This window comes from Doryrhamphus excisus, chromosome 4, assembly GCF_030265055.1.
Source record: "Doryrhamphus excisus isolate RoL2022-K1 chromosome 4, RoL_Dexc_1.0, whole genome shotgun sequence".
NCBI lineage: Eukaryota > Metazoa > Chordata > Actinopteri > Syngnathiformes > Syngnathidae > Doryrhamphus > Doryrhamphus excisus.
The window spans coordinates 26,381,684-26,399,713 of record NC_080469.1 but is presented as its reverse complement, the minus strand read 5'-3'; the positions used below and the strand labels follow the sequence as shown (position 1 = coordinate 26,399,713).

General features: G+C 45.8%; 1 protein-coding gene across 4 annotated transcripts; it reads right to left on the bottom strand.

Annotated features, from left to right (window-relative positions):
* Positions 1-662: 662 nt before the first annotated feature.
* On the bottom strand, positions 663-17,381 carry dab2ipa (DAB2 interacting protein a). 4 transcript variants are annotated; one of them, XM_058070891.1, is made up of 23 exons: positions 17,340-17,381; positions 16,267-16,389; positions 15,244-15,362; positions 14,423-14,525; positions 13,662-13,717; positions 13,472-13,566; positions 7,779-7,923; positions 7,463-7,635; positions 7,119-7,390; positions 5,636-5,844; positions 5,422-5,566; positions 4,779-4,923; positions 4,465-4,701; positions 4,206-4,395; positions 3,704-3,924; positions 3,499-3,590; positions 2,965-3,426; positions 2,625-2,893; positions 2,419-2,532; positions 2,221-2,343; positions 1,355-1,434; positions 1,193-1,280; positions 663-1,129 (listed from the first exon to the last, which is right to left on the bottom strand). In XM_058070891.1, exons 1-23 carry the CDS (start codon positions 17,353-17,355, stop codon positions 959-961), a joined length of 3,648 nt encoding a protein of 1,215 aa, XP_057926874.1. In that variant the 5' UTR covers positions 17,356-17,381; the 3' UTR covers positions 663-958. The 4 variants fall into 4 exon arrangements, with proteins under 4 accessions (XP_057926874.1, XP_057926873.1, XP_057926875.1 ...); XM_058070890.1 differs by lacking the exon at positions 17,340-17,381 and having other exon boundaries at positions 16,267-16,622; XM_058070892.1 differs by lacking the exons at positions 16,267-16,389; positions 17,340-17,381 and adding an exon at positions 15,979-16,100.
* Between the last annotated feature and the right edge of the window lie 649 nt (positions 17,382-18,030).

The window sequence follows — 18,030 nt, the reverse complement described above, 5'->3', positions numbered from 1 at the left end:
TTGAGGTACGATCCGGCAATGAGGACACCTGCCGTCGTGTTAAGAAGCCCCCCCCCCCCAGCCAGAGGTACACTGCAAGGAGAAGGCGGAAGGCAGCAGCAGAGCGACAACACGAGAAGCCGGTGGAGGATTTAAGGACAGGGTAATGTGTTCCCGGGTTAGGGTGGAGGTGAGGAGGCGGGCAGCGGAGTTGTGAATATATTGTAGTTTTAGTTGAGGGTTTAGGATGGCGTACCCTAGAGAACTCTGTTGCAGTAGTCCATTCTGGACGTCATCAATGCGTGGATCAGGGATTCAGCGGCAGAAAATGGAAGTGATGGACGGAGTCGGGCGATGTTCTTAAGATGAAAAAATGCAGTCCGGGTTAATAGTTTGACGTGGGGTTCAAATGAAAGACTAGGGACTAGGGTCTAGGAGGATACCAAGGTTGGGGATGAGAGGGGATGGAATGGGGGTGGCGCTGTCGAGTCGGAGACAGAAGTCATGGGTGGATGCCGTGATGTTTTTGGGACCAATGATGATGATATGGGTTTTGTCACTGTTGAGTTTTAAATGAGGATTTGAACAGCAAAATGGAGTCTCGCCATCATAATGAGGATATTTCTTTTCTAAATCGTGACGTCAGACCCACAAATGCTTTTTCATTGGATACAGCAAAGTGGTTTATTTGAAATAGCTTTTATTTTTAAGCTTTGCATGCTTCCTGTTGCAAGGTAACAAAAATGTTGCAAACATCTCACTGTCCACGAGTCACAAGCTAAAGCTTCACTGGTAACATCCTGGACCGACCGGTGCAACACAGCAAGCAGGAAGTGGTGTACAGAAACAGGAAATGGTGTCAAACTTGTTCAAAATGAAACAGTGAGAAGAGGATGAAGTTCAAAGGTCAGGTCCACTCCTGGGGACGCGTGTCCCTTGAATGGTGTAGGGGGCCTACTTCCTGTTGCCAGGTGGAACCTCAACAATTACCAGAATTCCGGAACTCGCCATTTTCTGTGATCTGCAATGATGATGTGTTGCTTGGCGACAGACCATTCCTCTGTGAGGTCACGCCGTACCGTTCCTTCAGCTGAGCGAGTGCCGCCATCAGGCGACCGTTGGTAGCATCCAGACTCGCTATCCTCTTCTCCTGATGGACCGACAACAGTTAGACGACTTTAGCTAACAGTAGCTAACATAGCATAACACACACCTGGGCCTCAATGATCTTCTGTTTGGAGTCCACCACAGCCTGCATGTCAGAATGGTCTTTCTTCAGCTCCTCTTCTACAGCCATTAACCTGCTCAGGTCAAAGGTCAAAGACTGTTACCTCTACCTGGCACGCACACACACACACACACACGCAGTATGAACCTGCTGATGATACTGTTCATCTGGAGATCTTTATCATCCTGTAGCCTCCTCAGTCGACTCTCTGTGTCCTCCAGCCGAGCCTGAAATGCGCACACACGCACACACACACACGCACGCACACACACACGCACACACACAAAAACATGGATTTGGATCAGATCAGAGAAATAACATCACCCATTCCATACAGGGCTTAAAGTAAAAAAATGGTAATCGTAACGATTGGACAGTAGGTTTCGGGGGGAGGGGCTTGGCAAGAGTTGCATTCAGAGCGCTACCGCATGGCTACAATGAGTTTGTGTTTGTCTGGGTCCGGCAGATTCTTTTTTTTTTCGTTCGTTCCGGCACGGTGCTGGAATACTTTAAGCCCCGCCTATTTACTCACATTCCATCTCCAAGGGTATGAAAAGGACATTTCCCATAGGAAGTCCTCTACTGTAAAACATGGATGAAGAACACGTCTTTTGTCTGTGCAGGGACAGATGTGGGCCTTCCAGATAATTGTCCATTTGTCCCACGATAATAATAGAACTCCACAAGTTGTATTTCATCCATTTATAAATCATGAAGTACAACATGAATGCTAGCATTTTGGATGACCAACCCTTAAAGGGAAAGTCCATGCCCACTCCACTGTGGAGGCATGCAAAGAGAGATGGGGGCACCCTGAGCTGATTGGCCCGTACTGCTGCCATGTGAAGGAGCACGACGTCACACCATGCTGACTTCTTCATGACCAGCGTGTTTTTAGCGGCGTGTTATTGCAGGACGAGCAGCGCCCTCGTGTGGCCAGAGCGGAATTGAACTCCCACAAGAACAAGTGATGGTGCTTTGGAGGATCATTCATGAAAGCCGTGGGGTCACACCTGGTATTCCTGCAGCAGACGCTGGTTCTGCTGGTCCTGAACGAGGAGGCGGGCCTCGCACTCCTCCTGACGCAGCGCCGCCACACGCAGTTTCTCCTGAAGCAACGCAATGTCCTGCTGGTACTACACACACACGCACACGTCAGGTGTACTTCCATCCTAAGATGCTTGGCAGGTGGGGGGGAAGGGGGGGGTTACCCTTTCGATGATGGTGTCGTCGTGACGCTCGTCTTCCATCTCGCCATAGGAAGAGGCGGAGTTCATGTTAAGTAACCAGGCCGCTGTGCGATCCAACGCACATGGAGAAGGAGCCTGCACACACACACACACACACACACACACAGGGTGGTGTCACCATAGCAACCCCAAGTCTGGTGCATGGTGCCATGGTAACAGATTGTTACCTTGGTAGCCGGCCGTTGTTTTTCAGGACTGTCTCCTTTCGATGAGGAGGAGGCCTGACGCAGCCGCGAATGTCCGCTGCTTGGCCAATCAGGGCTCGATGACATCATGCTGCCGGAGGCGGGGCGAGGAGGGTAGGCTGAGCCCCCGCTGAGCATGCTGGGAGGTGTCCGGCCTCGAGGCGGGCCCGGGGGAGCAGAGGCAGGGGGAGGAGGTTGGTCGATGCGTCTCTGAGGACCAGAAGAGTTTTGGCGGGGCGGGGCCGAGCTACCTGGGGGGAGGAGCAACACGTCACGTCGACATCATCAGGCCAGACACTTGAAGAAGAAATGTCGCAAATACTTGGCAGCGTTTCAGAGAGTGAAAGTGCTCTTCGAGAATATTCTTCCCCGCTGCTGCTGCTCGACATGGCCGACATCCGTTCCCCCCGCTCGCCACCGGCCACGCCCACAGGCATCTGGGTGAGAAAAGCTGGTTTGGTTGGCGCGGCGTGCCTGTCGTCGCTGTTGCCCTGCGAGGTGACTGAACCATCGGGGGGCGTGGCCTCGGGCTGAAGAGGTTGTCGTGACGACATGTGATAGACTGGGTTCTGGAAAGACAGAGGCAGGAGCCCCGCCCTGCGCTGCCATTGGCTCTCATCATGTGCGTCATTGGGGGAGGAGTCCTGCAGGTCAATCAGCGATAGGCTGCGACTCTCCGATGTCATTTCCTGCCCCTCCCTCCGGCCCCCGTTGCTAAGGTCAAACGCCGCTTCATCATTGGGCTCCGAGTAGGAGGAGCTCGGGGCCGGGGAGCCACGCAAGCCTAGGGGAAGTAGATGCAGAGGTCAGAGGTCACACATAAGATGAAGACCCACCCGGCAAGTTCCCAGGTCACCTGACGCAGGCTGCAGACTTGACCCTTTGGTGACGAAGAATAAGTCTTTGTTCTCCGGAGTTGGCGACGGCAGCCTGGTGAAATCCAGCAGCCTGCACACACAATCCCGTCCATCGGCTCATCAACACGGTTGCTATGGTTACTCCCGTTCCAAACATTGTGAAAGACATAAAGTGAAATGGACGACACGGGGGACGGTACTGACCCCCCATCCAGTCCAACCCCACACTGCTGGCCAAGCGAGGGATTGCAGGCTGCCAGAGGAGGTGACAGGGGCGGAGATAGAGGAGGCGGAGACACCAAGCGCTGGAGCTCTGGAGAGGGAGCCGACGCTTTGCCAGGGTAAGCCCCGCCCCCTGGGTTAGCCAGAGCTGCCGATACGTCTCGTAGGATCCGTGGAAGTGGACTGAGCTTTGACAGACACGACTGAGGACAGATTCCAACTTAGAAATGTCACACTTCCTCATCCATGACACCTTTGTCAAGCGTGTCACATGACTGAATGTCACCTGTGTATACTGCGTGTCACATGACTGAATGTCACCTGTGTATACTGCGTGTCACATGACTGAATGTCACCTGTGTATACTGCGTGTCACATGACTGAATGTCACCTGTGTATACTGCGTGTCACATGACTGAATGTCACCTGTGTATACTGCATGTCACCTGACTGAATGTCCCCCGTGTCAGGCGTGTTGAATCACCTGGTCCAGCTCGGTGAGCAGCGTGTGCAGGCTGGACAGTTCTCGGCCGAGGTCAATGTAGCCGTCAAAGCCGGCCGTGTGATTGAGGCCGTCGGGGTTGGAGATCTCCTGGAGGAAACGTTGCATGCTGCTCCACTGGCGCTCCACAAAGTCGTTCATGAAGAGCATGTACTCTTCTTTGGTGCCAAACCTGCGGTGGTCGTGATGAGGTGTTGAGATGTGTCATGTGATTGGTCGTCAGCGTGATTGACGGACTCACTTGCTGAAGTTGGCGAGGGTCTGGATGACTTTGGCGATCAGGGTTAGAGTACGCGCCGTGCGCTCGTCCGGGTATCCTTGCATGAGGTCAAAGAGCGATGGCGACATCACCGCCGGACACAGAAAGCGCAGAAAAAGAGACGCACTGATGAGACGTTCGCTGATGTCTGGTCGCCCACGGTTGCTGCACTCCTGGCGCCACGACGCAAACACCTCCTTCAGCTCCCGAGGAAACACCCTGAGGTGGAGAGAGAGACAAAGAAGAGGCGTTGGCCATCATCACGCGGGGAAGACCTGCTGCGTGTTTGTGTTCACCTGTAGGAGTCCAGGATCTTGCAGAAGGCAAGTTCACAGCACATCCTCAGGTTGGCCTGGTGCTCGGCCAGGTCCGACGTCACACAGCGAGACATGTCCACCTCACAGTTCTCATCCGACTCGTAAAGAGCTTTGATGAACTCACCTGGAAACCAACACAACCGCCACTGTTGTCTACTGCAGTGTTAAATATCATGTACAATATTTACTGCAATATTTACTACAATGTACGGTCGTGTCTCCTACAATTCATGGTGTCTACTACAATGTACCGTCTTGTTTACTACAATATTTACTACAATGTACGGTCTTGTCTACTACAATTCATGGTGTCTACTACAATGTACCGTCTTGTTTACTACAATATTTACTACAATGTACGGTCTTGTCTACTACAATGTTTACTACAATGTACGGCGTTGTCTACTTTAATATTTACTACAATGTATGGTGTGGTCTACTACAATGTTTAATATAATATATGGATTTGTCTACTACAATATTTACTACTACGTATGTACCATGTTGTCTACTACAATACTTACTACAATGTACTGTGTTGTGTAGTACAACATTTACTACAATATACACTGTTGTCTAGTACAATCTGCAGTGTAGTAGGACAGTGTGTAGTGTTGTGTACCCAGTGCATCCTGCAGGTACTTCTGTCCGATCAGCTTCAAGTATTCCTCAATGCTTTTGGTTGCTAGAGTGTTTTCTCTGAAGATCAATTGATCGTTGTCATGGTAACGGTCCACCTCTGACATCATCAGGTCTGTCAGGAAGTCCTGTGGACAAGGGTCAGATGTCATGCTAACAGTGTGTGTGTGTGCACGTGCAGGGGATTGGGTACTTACCTTGGCCTTGCCGGTGCTGTGCAGGATGTGGACCAGCACTGCGGCAAGTTCCTCTTTGGCTCTCAAGCCGATGGAAGCTTCCAGCGTGTTGCAGAGCAGCAGGTAGTTGGCGCTGATGAACTCTGCAAACTCTTTGTACTGTTCCATGGGCAAGATGACCACGCTCTGGTAACGAGCCTTAACGCGCACCGTCGGTACGCACGACTTTGCTGAAAGGAAGAACACGTCACTGACCTGGACACATGTCCAAAGAGGACAATACAACATGAAGTACATGACAAATACACCATCGTGATAACAATATTGGTGGGTGGACACCACAATCGCAGCAGCACACCACATCACGACACGTGTGATGACGGACGACACAAAAGGGAACAATTCTTATTCGATTTCCAAAGTTCCTTTACTTGCTAAACATTAGCTATGTCGGGAATTTTGCATATTTTGGTATCATATAATGGACTACGTTGACATTATTTTTATAGTATTACATTTATAGTATAATGGACTATGTTGACATTATTTTTACAGTATTACATTTATAGTATAATGGACTATGTTGACATTATTTTTACAGTATTACATTTATAGTATAATGGACTATGTTGACATTATTTTTATAGTATTACATTTATAGTATAATGGACTATGTTGACATTATTTTTACAGTATTACATTTATAGTATAATGGACTACGTTGACATTATTTTTACAGTATTACATTTATAGTATAATGGACTATGTTGACATTATTTTTACAGTATTACATTTATAGTATAATGGACTATGTTGACATTATTTTTACAGTATTACATTTATAGTATAATGGACTACGTTGACATTATTTTTACAGTATTACATTTATAGTATAATGGACTATGTTGACATTATTTTTACAGTATTACATTTATAGTATAATGGACTATGTTGACATTATTTTTACAGTATTACATTTATAGTATAATGGACTATGTTGACATTATTTTTACAGTATTACATTTATAGTATAATGGACTACGTTGACATTATTTTTACAGTATTACATTTATAGTATAATGGACTACGTTGACATTATTTTTACAGTATTACATTTATAGTATAATGGACTACGTTGACATTATTTTTACAGTATTACATTTATAGTATAATGGACTATGTTGACAGGTCAAACCTCACAAGACTGAAACGAACTGAATGAAAGTGTCCACAATGTGTGTTGAGTTCTATGAAGAGAGATGCTAGGAGAGCTAGGAAAGCTATGTAAGCTAGGGGAGCTAGGTAAGCTAGGGAAGCTAGGGAAGCTAGGTAAGCTAGGGAAGCTAGGAAAGCTAGGTAAGCTAGGTAAGCTAGGGAAGCTAGGAAAGCTAGGTAAGCTAGGAAAGCTAGGACAGCTCTTCAGTGAAGTGTAGAAGAATGAAATCACGTCGGGGGGGGCTTTGAGAAACAAATATTGAAGTCGCGACCATGCGTACTGACTCACCTCTGATGGTACTGGGCACGCTCACCGAGTACCACTTCTCCACCAGCTGTCTTCCCGTCACCGTGGCAACGGGGATGTTGACCAAGCCAACGTAGCTGCTCTTGTCCTTCTTCCTCTTCCTGTCCGTATCTTTGTAGATGTGAAGAGTCACGGCGCTGACGGACGGAAGACTGCTGAAGTCGAAACGTTCACCCCAAAATATGTTGTCCGTTTTCATCTTGCAAGATGTACGCGCGTACAGGCTGTCATCCAGACAAAGTTCACAAAAGTACCTGCCAGACATCCATGCTTTGGTTAGAGGAACGGCAGTACGGGCTGCATACGCCATACTACCCCGACCTCACCTCTTCTTGGCAGGCAGGTCTTTGGCTTCGATCACCCACAGCGTCAGAACGTTCTCCACTCGTCTGCTGTTGTCTTTGTTGGGCTGCACGGCTCTTCTGAGGTTCTCCATCCATTTATCCCGTTCTGCTGCTGATCGACAGGAGAAACACTTGGTCCCTGTGGAGGTGGTCACCTGGGGAAGAAGTCACAGCTTGATGGAATCAATTCTCTTTGTAGCCTGAATTCTCAGTAGACGTACACGTCTCAATCAGAAGACATGATGATCACATGATGATGATCGATGATAGACGCAAACATAAGACACAGATGACTGACCTCAAAGCAGTAGTCCTGTCCCAGCAGGGATGAGTGAACCGGTTTGATGATCACTGATTGGTCCATCTTGAGCTCCAAAGAGGCCACGCCCCCTGCCCCTAAGAGTGATTCCTGGCTACCGCAACGCAGCCGCCGCATTACACGCCTGCAACACGACATGAGAGTGACATGCTGCACAGTATTCCACACGCCACTCAGCTGGCGAGTCTTCCTCCTTCACTTTTATTCTGAAGGAGATTTGGTTCATGCAGGGGGGTGTCGGCTAGCAACACTCCTTCCTGGAGTTGCTGGTCATAGGAGACCAACCTTTGTTAGAAGTCTCCTGCCACTGAGATGCTGAACGTATCAGTCCTATCTGCTGTTGGACCTGAGAGTGTTAGCCTGGTCGCATTTGATGCTTATTATTAGCCATAGCCAATATGAATCAGCCAACAAATGAGATGCCTTGATGGCTATGAACTGTGGAATTGTTAGCAAGTGTTGAGTTTGGATTGTGAAGACGTGGAAGCCATACGTCTTCTACGATGGCGAGCTCAGCACCAGCAAACAACGACAGCCACGAAGCAGCTTTCCACGCCCTAAGAGCTAGCTTCTGTAGCAGAGGTTCAGACGCCAAGGTTTCCCCCTCCGACCGCCTCCCCCCTTCGCTTACCCCCCCCCCCCCCCCATTCCAAAAACATGCTAGGTTAATTGGCCACTCCAAATTGTCCATAGGTATGAATGTGAGTGTGAATGGTTGTTTGTCTATATGTGCCCTGGGATTGGCTGGCCACCAGTCCAGGGTGGACTCCGCCCCTCGCTAAGACAGCTGGGATAGGCTCCAGCACCCCTGCGCGACCCTTGTGAGGATGAGTGGTAGGAAATGAATAAATGTTTGGAATAAATATTTCTAACATTGCAGCTGAAAAAAATCCTGCAGTTTGGGTCAGGCTCCTTATTAAAGGTTGTGGTTGCAGTTGAGTACTATAACGCTATACTTAGTATATAATATATATATACATAGTATATAATAGCACACTTTACTTGCTACTAGCATCTTTCCATCCGTTATACGAGATTTCTTCTGTCCCAACCTCTAAATAGTACTCTATGTATAACCTTTAAATAATACTATATGTATAACCTCTAAATAGTACTCTATGTATAACCTTTAAATAGTACTCTATGTATAACCTCTAAATAATACTCTATGTATAACCTCTAAATAGTACTCTATGTATAACCTTTAAATAATACTCTATGTATAACCTCTAAATAATACTATATGTATAACCTCCAAATAGTACTCTATGTATAACCTTTAAATAGTACTCTATGTATAACCTTTAAATAATACTATATGTATAACCTCTAAATAGTACTCTATGTATAACCTTTAAATAATACTCTATGTATAACCTCTAAATAATACTATATGTATAACCTCTAAATAGTACTCTATGTATAACCTTTAAATAATACTCTATGTATAACCTCTAAATAATACTATATGTATAACCTCCAAATAGTACTCTATGTATAACCTTTAAATAGTACTCTATGTATAACCTCTAAATAGTACTCTATGTATAACCTTTAAATAGTACTCTATGTATAACCTCTAAATAATACTCTATGTATAACCTCTAAATAGTACTCTATGTATAACCTTTAAATAATACTCTATGTATAACCTCTAAATAATACTATATGTATAACCTCTAAATAATACTATATGTATAACCTCTAAATAATACTATATGTATAACCTCTAAATAATACTATATGTATAACCTCTAAATAATACTATATGTATAACCTCTAAATAGTACTCTATGTATAACCTTTAAATAATATTCTATGTATAACCTCTAAATAATACTCTATGTATAACCTCTAAATAGTACTCTATGTATAACCTTTAAATAATACTCTATGTATAACCTCTAAATAATACTCTATGTATAACCTCTAAATAATACTATATGTATAACCTCTAAATAATACTATATGTATAACCTCTAAATAGTACTCTATGTATAACCTTTAAATAATATTCTATGTATAACCTCTAAATAATACTCTATGTATAACCTCTAAATAATACTCTATGTATAACCTCCAAATAGTACTCTATGTATAACCTTTAAATAATACTCTATGTACACGTATGTATACACCTAAATAAAACATCAGTGTCAGGTATTCTGGGGTTTATAAAGTGTATTAAATGAAGAGTAAGTAGTAGGTTAGATGTACTGTATGATGGTAAATACTGTAATACATCAGTGTCAGGTATTCCAGGGGTTTATAAAGTGTGTCACATGGAGTGGTCCCTGTCATCCCCGTAGGAAATCCTGGTATTAGTTCCACGGGTTGTTATGAAATATTGTAGCGTATACATTGTGCATACATACACCAACATTTGTCATGCATGATATTTCATGGTGTATTCCAGGTGTATTTCATGTCATTGTTGCCATCCTACACTCCCAGCAGGTCTCATCTTTCCTGGCCATGAGTCTAACATCACCTTCATGCTAACCAACATGCTAATCTACAAATATACAATAGGAATCTCTCAGTACTGTCTCATACATACACTATTTATGGAGCCTCATTTATTGCACACACACACACACACACACACACGCGCACACACGCACACACACACAAGCTGACTTGGTGATGTAAGACATGCAGAGGTTATTGTTTGTCATTGTGTGCATGGTAGACACCGTGTATAGCCTAGCCTAACCAGGCTAACCAGCCATCTAGCTAGCACACACACACACACACACACACACACACACATTGCAGATGTCTACTGAAAGAGGACAAAGGCAGTGGAAGCACAAAGCGGAGAAAAATACTCACAAAGCATTCTGTGTGAGGAAGAGGAGGAGGAGGAGGAGGAGGAGGAGGAAGGCTACACATCCATGCTGGTCTTAAGCAGGACAGACGAAGACTTAAACCTGCTGATCCTATCTGTCTGTCTTTCTGTCTGCGTGTCTCCTAGCTACTGATGCTACATGCTCCAGCAGTGGCCCCTCCCATCAGAGATGCTGCCCTACTTCCTCTCCTCCATCTTTGAAACACTGCAGCTGCTTAGCAAGGACATTACCCTCATGATAGGACATTACCCACATGCTAAGGACACCCTGGGAGGACATTACCCACATGCTAAGGACACCCTGGGAGGACATTACCCACATGCTAAGGACACCCTGGGAGGACATTACCCACATGCTAAGGACACCCTGGGAGGACATTACCCACATGCTAAGGACACCCTGGGAGGACATTACCCACATGTTAAGGACACCCTGGGAGGACATTAGCCACATGCTAAGGACACCGTGGGAGGACATTACCCACATGCTAAGGACACCCTGGGAGGACATTACCCACATGTTAAGGACACCCTGGGAGGACATTACCCACATGCTAAGGACACCCTGGGAGGACATTACCCACATGCTAAGGACACCCTGGGAGGACATTACCCACATGCTAAGGACACCCTGGGAGGACATTACCCACATGTTAAGGACACCCTGGGAGGACATTAGCCACATGCTAAGGACACCGTGGGAGGACATTACCCACATGCTAAGGACACCCTGGGAGGACATTACCCACATGCTAAGGACACCCTGGGAGGACATTACCCACATGCTAAGGACACCCTGGGAGGACATTACCCACATGCTAAGGACACCCTGGGAGGACATTACCCACATGCTAAGGACACCCTGATCTGGAATGAATTTTACATCTCATGAAAACGGGAGCAAAAACAAAAGTGTTGCGTTTATATATTTTTTGAGCATGTAGTATGTATGAGTATGTATAAGAGTATCCATCGTATAGAATATGTAGTATAGATCACACAGGGCTCGACAATAACGATGTACCGATGGCCCGGGGCAAGTTAAAACAAAATTCGGGCAAGTAAATCCAATCATTAATATTCCCGTCGGGCAAGTACACTTTAGCATGCCGTACTGCCAAGAGTTTTTTTTAAAGCGGTTCTTGTTGGGTGTTGGTAAAACACGGACTGCGTAATTCCGGTGGTAATTTGCAAACCAATCCTTGCAAATCTTGAAATGGACCAATCAGAATCGTTTATTTAGACCGCGGTCCGTAATCCACAATCCGTGTTTTACCCACACCCGTTCTTGTTCGTGATCAACCAATCAGCGATCGTTTTACTAGGAAAACATCTATCATGGCGTCCCTGCCAACATCGTCTAATTCTTCAACAACTTCTGAAGGAAAACACCAAAAAGTGATGAAGCAGTGCCTCCTAAACAAGTATTTTATTAGCGTCAGCAAATCAAATGATGGCACAGGTGAGTGAATCACATTGCTGTGACAATTTGAAGTGGTCACAATGAAACACCACCCATTAGATCCAATACCAAGTGCTGATTTTGCACAAGCTACAAAACCTAGCGGTTTCATTTCTCTGTGTATTTTTCTCACCTTTGCTTCACAAATTATTGTTTGACCATTGAGCTTTTTTTCTGGATTAAAAACACTTTACTAGTACACAAATGTGTCTATTCAATAATGTTTCATTGTGGTGCACAACTTATAAATATCACTGCTTACTACGACTACCATGTGTAAGGTAGCATGGCTTGCCATGTTAACATACATCTCCACAAATTTTCAGACATTCCTCCAAATACAATGCATCAGTACTATCTGATGAATTATCAGCATATATTGATATATGATATCATTATGGCAGTCTTTTCATTTTACATGGGGCAAGTTCGGGCAAGTAGTTCTCACCTTAAGGATTCCCCATGGGCAAGTCATTTTTGTTTTTAACGTAGAGCCCTGTCACAGGTCACTTACTGGCGGACTGTGGTCTGAGTCCCAACCCACATGCCGTTAAGAAATGATCTCGGCCATCTCTGTGTGAAGTTTGCATGTTCTCCCCGTGCATGCGTGGCTTTTCTCCGGGTACTCCGGTTTCCTCCCACATTCCAAAAACATGCTAGGTTAATTAGCCACTCCAAATTGTCCATAGGTATGAATGTGAGTGTGAATGGTTGTTTGTCTATATGTGCCCTGGGATTGGCTGGCCACCAGTCCAGGGTGGACCCGGCCTCTCGCCCAAAGTCAGCTGGGATAGGCTCCAGCATACCCCGCCACCCTAATGACGATAAGAAGTATAGAAAAGGAATGGAAAAGGATGGATGGGTTTTGGCATCTTTTTGGACCTGACACTACTGGTCACCTTAGGAACCTAAAGCTTGGCAGTTCCTACGTACCTACACCGTCACACCACGACTGCTTTATTACACACTACCTTTGGACACGCCCCCTCTTGCTAGTCAATGTACACTACCTTTGGACATGCCCCCTCATGCTATTCAATATACGCTACCTTTGGACACGCCCCTCATGCCATTCAATATGCAGTACCTTTGGACACGCCCCCTCATGCTATTCAATATGCAGTACCTTTGGACACGCCCCCTCATGCTATTCAATATGCTACCTTTGGACACGCCCCCTCATGCCATTCAATATGCAGTACCTTTGGACACGCCCACTCATGCTATTCAATATGCTACCTTTGGACACGCCCCCTCATGCTATTCAATATATGCTACCTTTGGACACGCCCCCTCATGCTATTCAATATATGCTACCTTTGGACACGCCCTCTCCAGTCAGTCAGGTGTGTAAGTTACCTGTTGTCAGCCATGTTGATGCTGCTCTGGCGAAAGACTTTTGGGTGGGAGCCAGTTCTCCGAAGGGACTGCTTGAGGGTCCTGGACAGGAACCCCTGGGGAGTCATGGTAATATTTGCATGCTGGTGTAAATATTCATAGGAAGTCATGTTGATATGAGGGGAAGTACAGTATAGCATGTTTCTCTCACCGTAACTCTGGTTGTGGGGGTGTCCAATGCGGCGCTGTGTGGACAGGGTCTTGGGTCTGGAAGAGATGGGAAGCCATGCTAAAGACTAGTGAGTGGAGTTAGCCGATGGACCTGATGTTCAAGACTAGAAGCCAAGGGTTTTTTCTGCGTTGAAATAAAGCAGTTGCACGGTGGTTCAGTGGGTAGTGCGCAGTCACACTGTTAGGAGACCTGGGTTCGATTGGCACCACTGTGTGGAGTACGCCCCATACGTGCATAGCTTTTCTCCGGGTACTCCGCTTACCCCCCCCCATTCCAAAAACATGCTAGGTTGATTGCCCCCCCAAATTGTCTGTGTGGAGTTTGCATGTTCTTCCCGTGCATGCGTGGCTTTTCTCCGGGTACTCCGGTTTCCTCCCACATTCCAAAAACATGCTAGGTTAATTGGCCACTCCAAATTGTCCATAGGTATGAATGTGAGTGTGAATGGTTGTTTGTCTATATGTGCCCTGGGATTGGCTGGCCACCAGTCCAGGGTGGGCCCCGCCTCTTGCCCGAAGATAGCTGGGATAGGCTCCAGCCTGCCCGCAACCCTGGTGAGGATAAGCGTTGTAGACCATGGATGGATGAAATGCAGCTGGCCAGATTAGGATGAGATTTATGCTCCATGTCACCGAGATTAGCAACAGAATTTCCAAATAATATTCCCGTTCAGGGAAGGGACGATATGGCGTCTCCTACATGCCGGTCAATTGCATCATGTGACGTGCGGCTTTCCTCACCTTTGTGGGCGAAATGAGGAGGTGCTGAGGTCACATGGAGGCTGTATCTTAGCAACCACACCGTACAAGTCTCCTCCCTCTCTGCCAGAAGCAAAGGATGAACCTGAGGGACAAAAAGCAGCTGAGATGTCCAAATAGTTTATAGGTTTAGAGGGATAGTTTAGAAAGGTTTGGGTCTGCCTGGCTGACGTGCTTTTTTCATTCCAACACTTTTGGCTTCCTGGAAGATGGATTGGTTACTGATCACACCTTGGAAGGAGTGGACAAAGCTAGCCAAGGTTCCTCTGTCATGTCTCTGTTTTATGAACAAATGTTAGTACTGGGAGAACCCCCCCCCCCCCACACACACACAATATAATATTTATATATTCCCCTCCGTGAATCCCCACCTCATCGTGGTGGAGGGGTTTGAGTGCCGGAGTGATCCTAGGAGCTATATGCCCCAGACAACATATATATGCCACACGGGATCTCCCCCTCGTAGACCCACCACCGACGGGGGCAAGCATAAAGCTCCGGTGCATTGTGTGTTGGGTGGCGGTCAAGGGCGGGTGCCTGGGCGACCTGGTCTTCGGCGGCCAAATCTGGTTCTTGGAATCTGGAATGAGCCTGAACTTGTGTGAGAGGTTGAGACGTTCCGACTAGATGGAACCCTAACCCTAACTCCTCGAGAGGGGCTGGACCTTGTTGTACTCTCGAGGGGAGAGGTGGCGAGCGGGTGTGGGCTTATTAATAGCCCCCCCCGGCCTATGTGTTGGGGTCATCCCCGGTGAACGAGAGGGTCAAGTTGGTGAAAGTTGAAGTAGAAATAAGAGTTTTACCACCAAGTTGTCCAGCAACAGTAAACGACAGTCAGAAAGGATGCAGAACATCTTGGTCCACGTGTTTGGCTTGGCCCTCTGACCACAGGACAGCCAATGGAAGGAGGCGCTCTTCAGCTCTACCAGTCAACAACCAGAAAAGAACCATCATGGAGTTAATGTTGAATAGGTGAGCCTAATTTCATGCATTTTCAGCCATGATACTGTATATAGCACATACATGATATAGACGTGCACAACGTAGATATGGTGTGGATACATACAGTAGATATATTGATATGTTACACATGAAATACAAAGCTGGGGATCTATCATTGTTACATTCCAAAATACTATCCAAGTATCAGCAATGACCCTGCCTCCAACAGGACGATGTTCCAAAAGAAAAAACCTGATGGGCGATATGGACCTTAGCATATGTCAGCATATTGTTGGGATGTATCACCATGTGATGATATGAAATGTAAGCCATATCAAAAAAGGGGGTGTATTTATGACTAAAATATTGGTTAACTTTTCTCATGGGGTGTCAGCCTCTGCACACATTGCTACTAAGGGCTCTAATTTCATGGCGCAGCGCACGGTGGAAGAGTGTGGTCCAGCGCAACCAATTTGGTAGACTGGACTGTGCCGAGATGGGTGTGGCGGCACACCAGGGGGGTGTCCATATGTTCAGCTTGGCACAGTGACAATTTAATGACAAAAGAGCGCGCCAAAGGTGCGCTGAAAGCTCACCAGCTCCGACCGGGTCTAGAATGGGACCTCTTGCGCCTTCTCTCCTTCCTCTTTACAACTTGCGCCAGTGGGAGGGAGGGGTGGAGAAAATTTGCAACCTGTGCCGGCCGCACCCCATTGGTGTGGCGCAGGCGCGCTAGGGCGGGTGCATCGCTCCTACGCCTGGTCTACAAAAGCCCTTTGTCTTCTACTGCATATTTACATCTACTAGATGCTTCCTACTTCCATGCTTGGACTCCTTGATCTACACACACCATTCTTATCATTTTACATCAGTCAGTAACTCACCAATCACATTCATCCAGCCAAGATGCTGGCATCTGGACAGATGTTTAACCAGCGACTCCATGGCAACACCAGTAAAGCGGCAACACACACACGTGCAAGGAATGCACTCTTGCCTAGAAACACCTATAGATACACACTCAACATATAGACACATGTATACACTTACATACACATACATAGATACACACTCAACATGTAGACACATGTATACACATACATAGAAACACACAAACACCTATAGATACACACTCAACATATAGACACATGTATACACTTACATACACATACGTACATAGAAACACACTCAACATATAGACACATGTATACACATACGTAGAAACACACAAACACCTATAGATACACACTCAACATATAGACCAGGGGTGGGCAAACTTTTTGACTCACGGGCCGCATTGATTTAACAAAACGGGGGGGGGACTATATATTTTACATGTAACAGTCCACCTGGTATTATTGAATCTGTAAAAGTGTCACGCAATCTGCTATTATTATTTATTATTTTTTATTTATATTTAAATATTTTATATTTAAATATTTTAAATTGTATTATTATTATTATTGTGTCCCTTTTTTCAGGAGCACTTTGTAAACAACAGACCACATCAAATAACAAAATGGATAAAACCATCAAAAGGTTGGCTCAAGCCATGATGCCACTTCATATGTTGAGTTTAAATGAAATACTTTGGAAATAACGGCCGTATTCAAACACTTGGCCGGATGTGGCCCCCGGGCCGTAGTTTGCCCACCCCTGATATAGACACATGTATACACTTACATACACATACATAGAAACACACAAACACCTATAGATACACACTCAACATATAGACACATGTATACACTTACATACACATACGTATGTAGAAAGCCACAAACACCTATAGATACGCATATAGACACATATACACTTACATATGTAGAGACACAAACACCTACAGGTATGCATGCAGACACATGTATACACTTACATACTACATACATACATATGTAGAAAGCCACAAAGACCTATAGATACGCATATAGACACATGTATACACTTCCATACATACGTATGTAGAAAGACATGAATGAGGACACACCCGTCCACAGGAGGGAGATGCACGCATTAAAAGCATGAAGAGTCACACTGACTTTGCAGTTCCTAACACCTTAATAATATTAACAGATTAGTTCCAGGTTGCTCTCACTGTGTACACACACACACACACACACACACACACACACACACACACGTTTGTCCTCTTTTATTTGTGTGTAGTAGCATCTGGTGAAAAGCAGCACAGGTTTCCTATGTTTCAAACTGGCAACCAAACAACACAAAACATGGACGCTAGTTGCATCATTCCAAAGCCAGAGGTCAAAGGTCTCCATAGAAGCATAAGCTGACTGCTGATTGGTCAGCAAGTGAGCACAACCAATGAGCACACCTGACAACCAGACCAGGAAGAGGACAGAATTAAAGTGTAACGTCTGGCAGACACTTGGCATTCGCCATTCAAACAAATATTGTGTAGTGCCCCTGGGAACACTTCCTGGTTCCCAGCATGCTTTGCGGCACCGTCTACGTAAATAGCTCTTTAGTTTGTAGTCTAACGTCACGTGGTTGTTCGCTCTAGTGGGAGTGTCTTATCTGGTTGTATTTCTCCGTTACATTGTTGTCACATGACAACAAGAACTGTTACGCGGAGCCGTCACGGTTGTTGTTGTTGATGGAAGCTTTCTTCTTCTGCTCTAAAATTA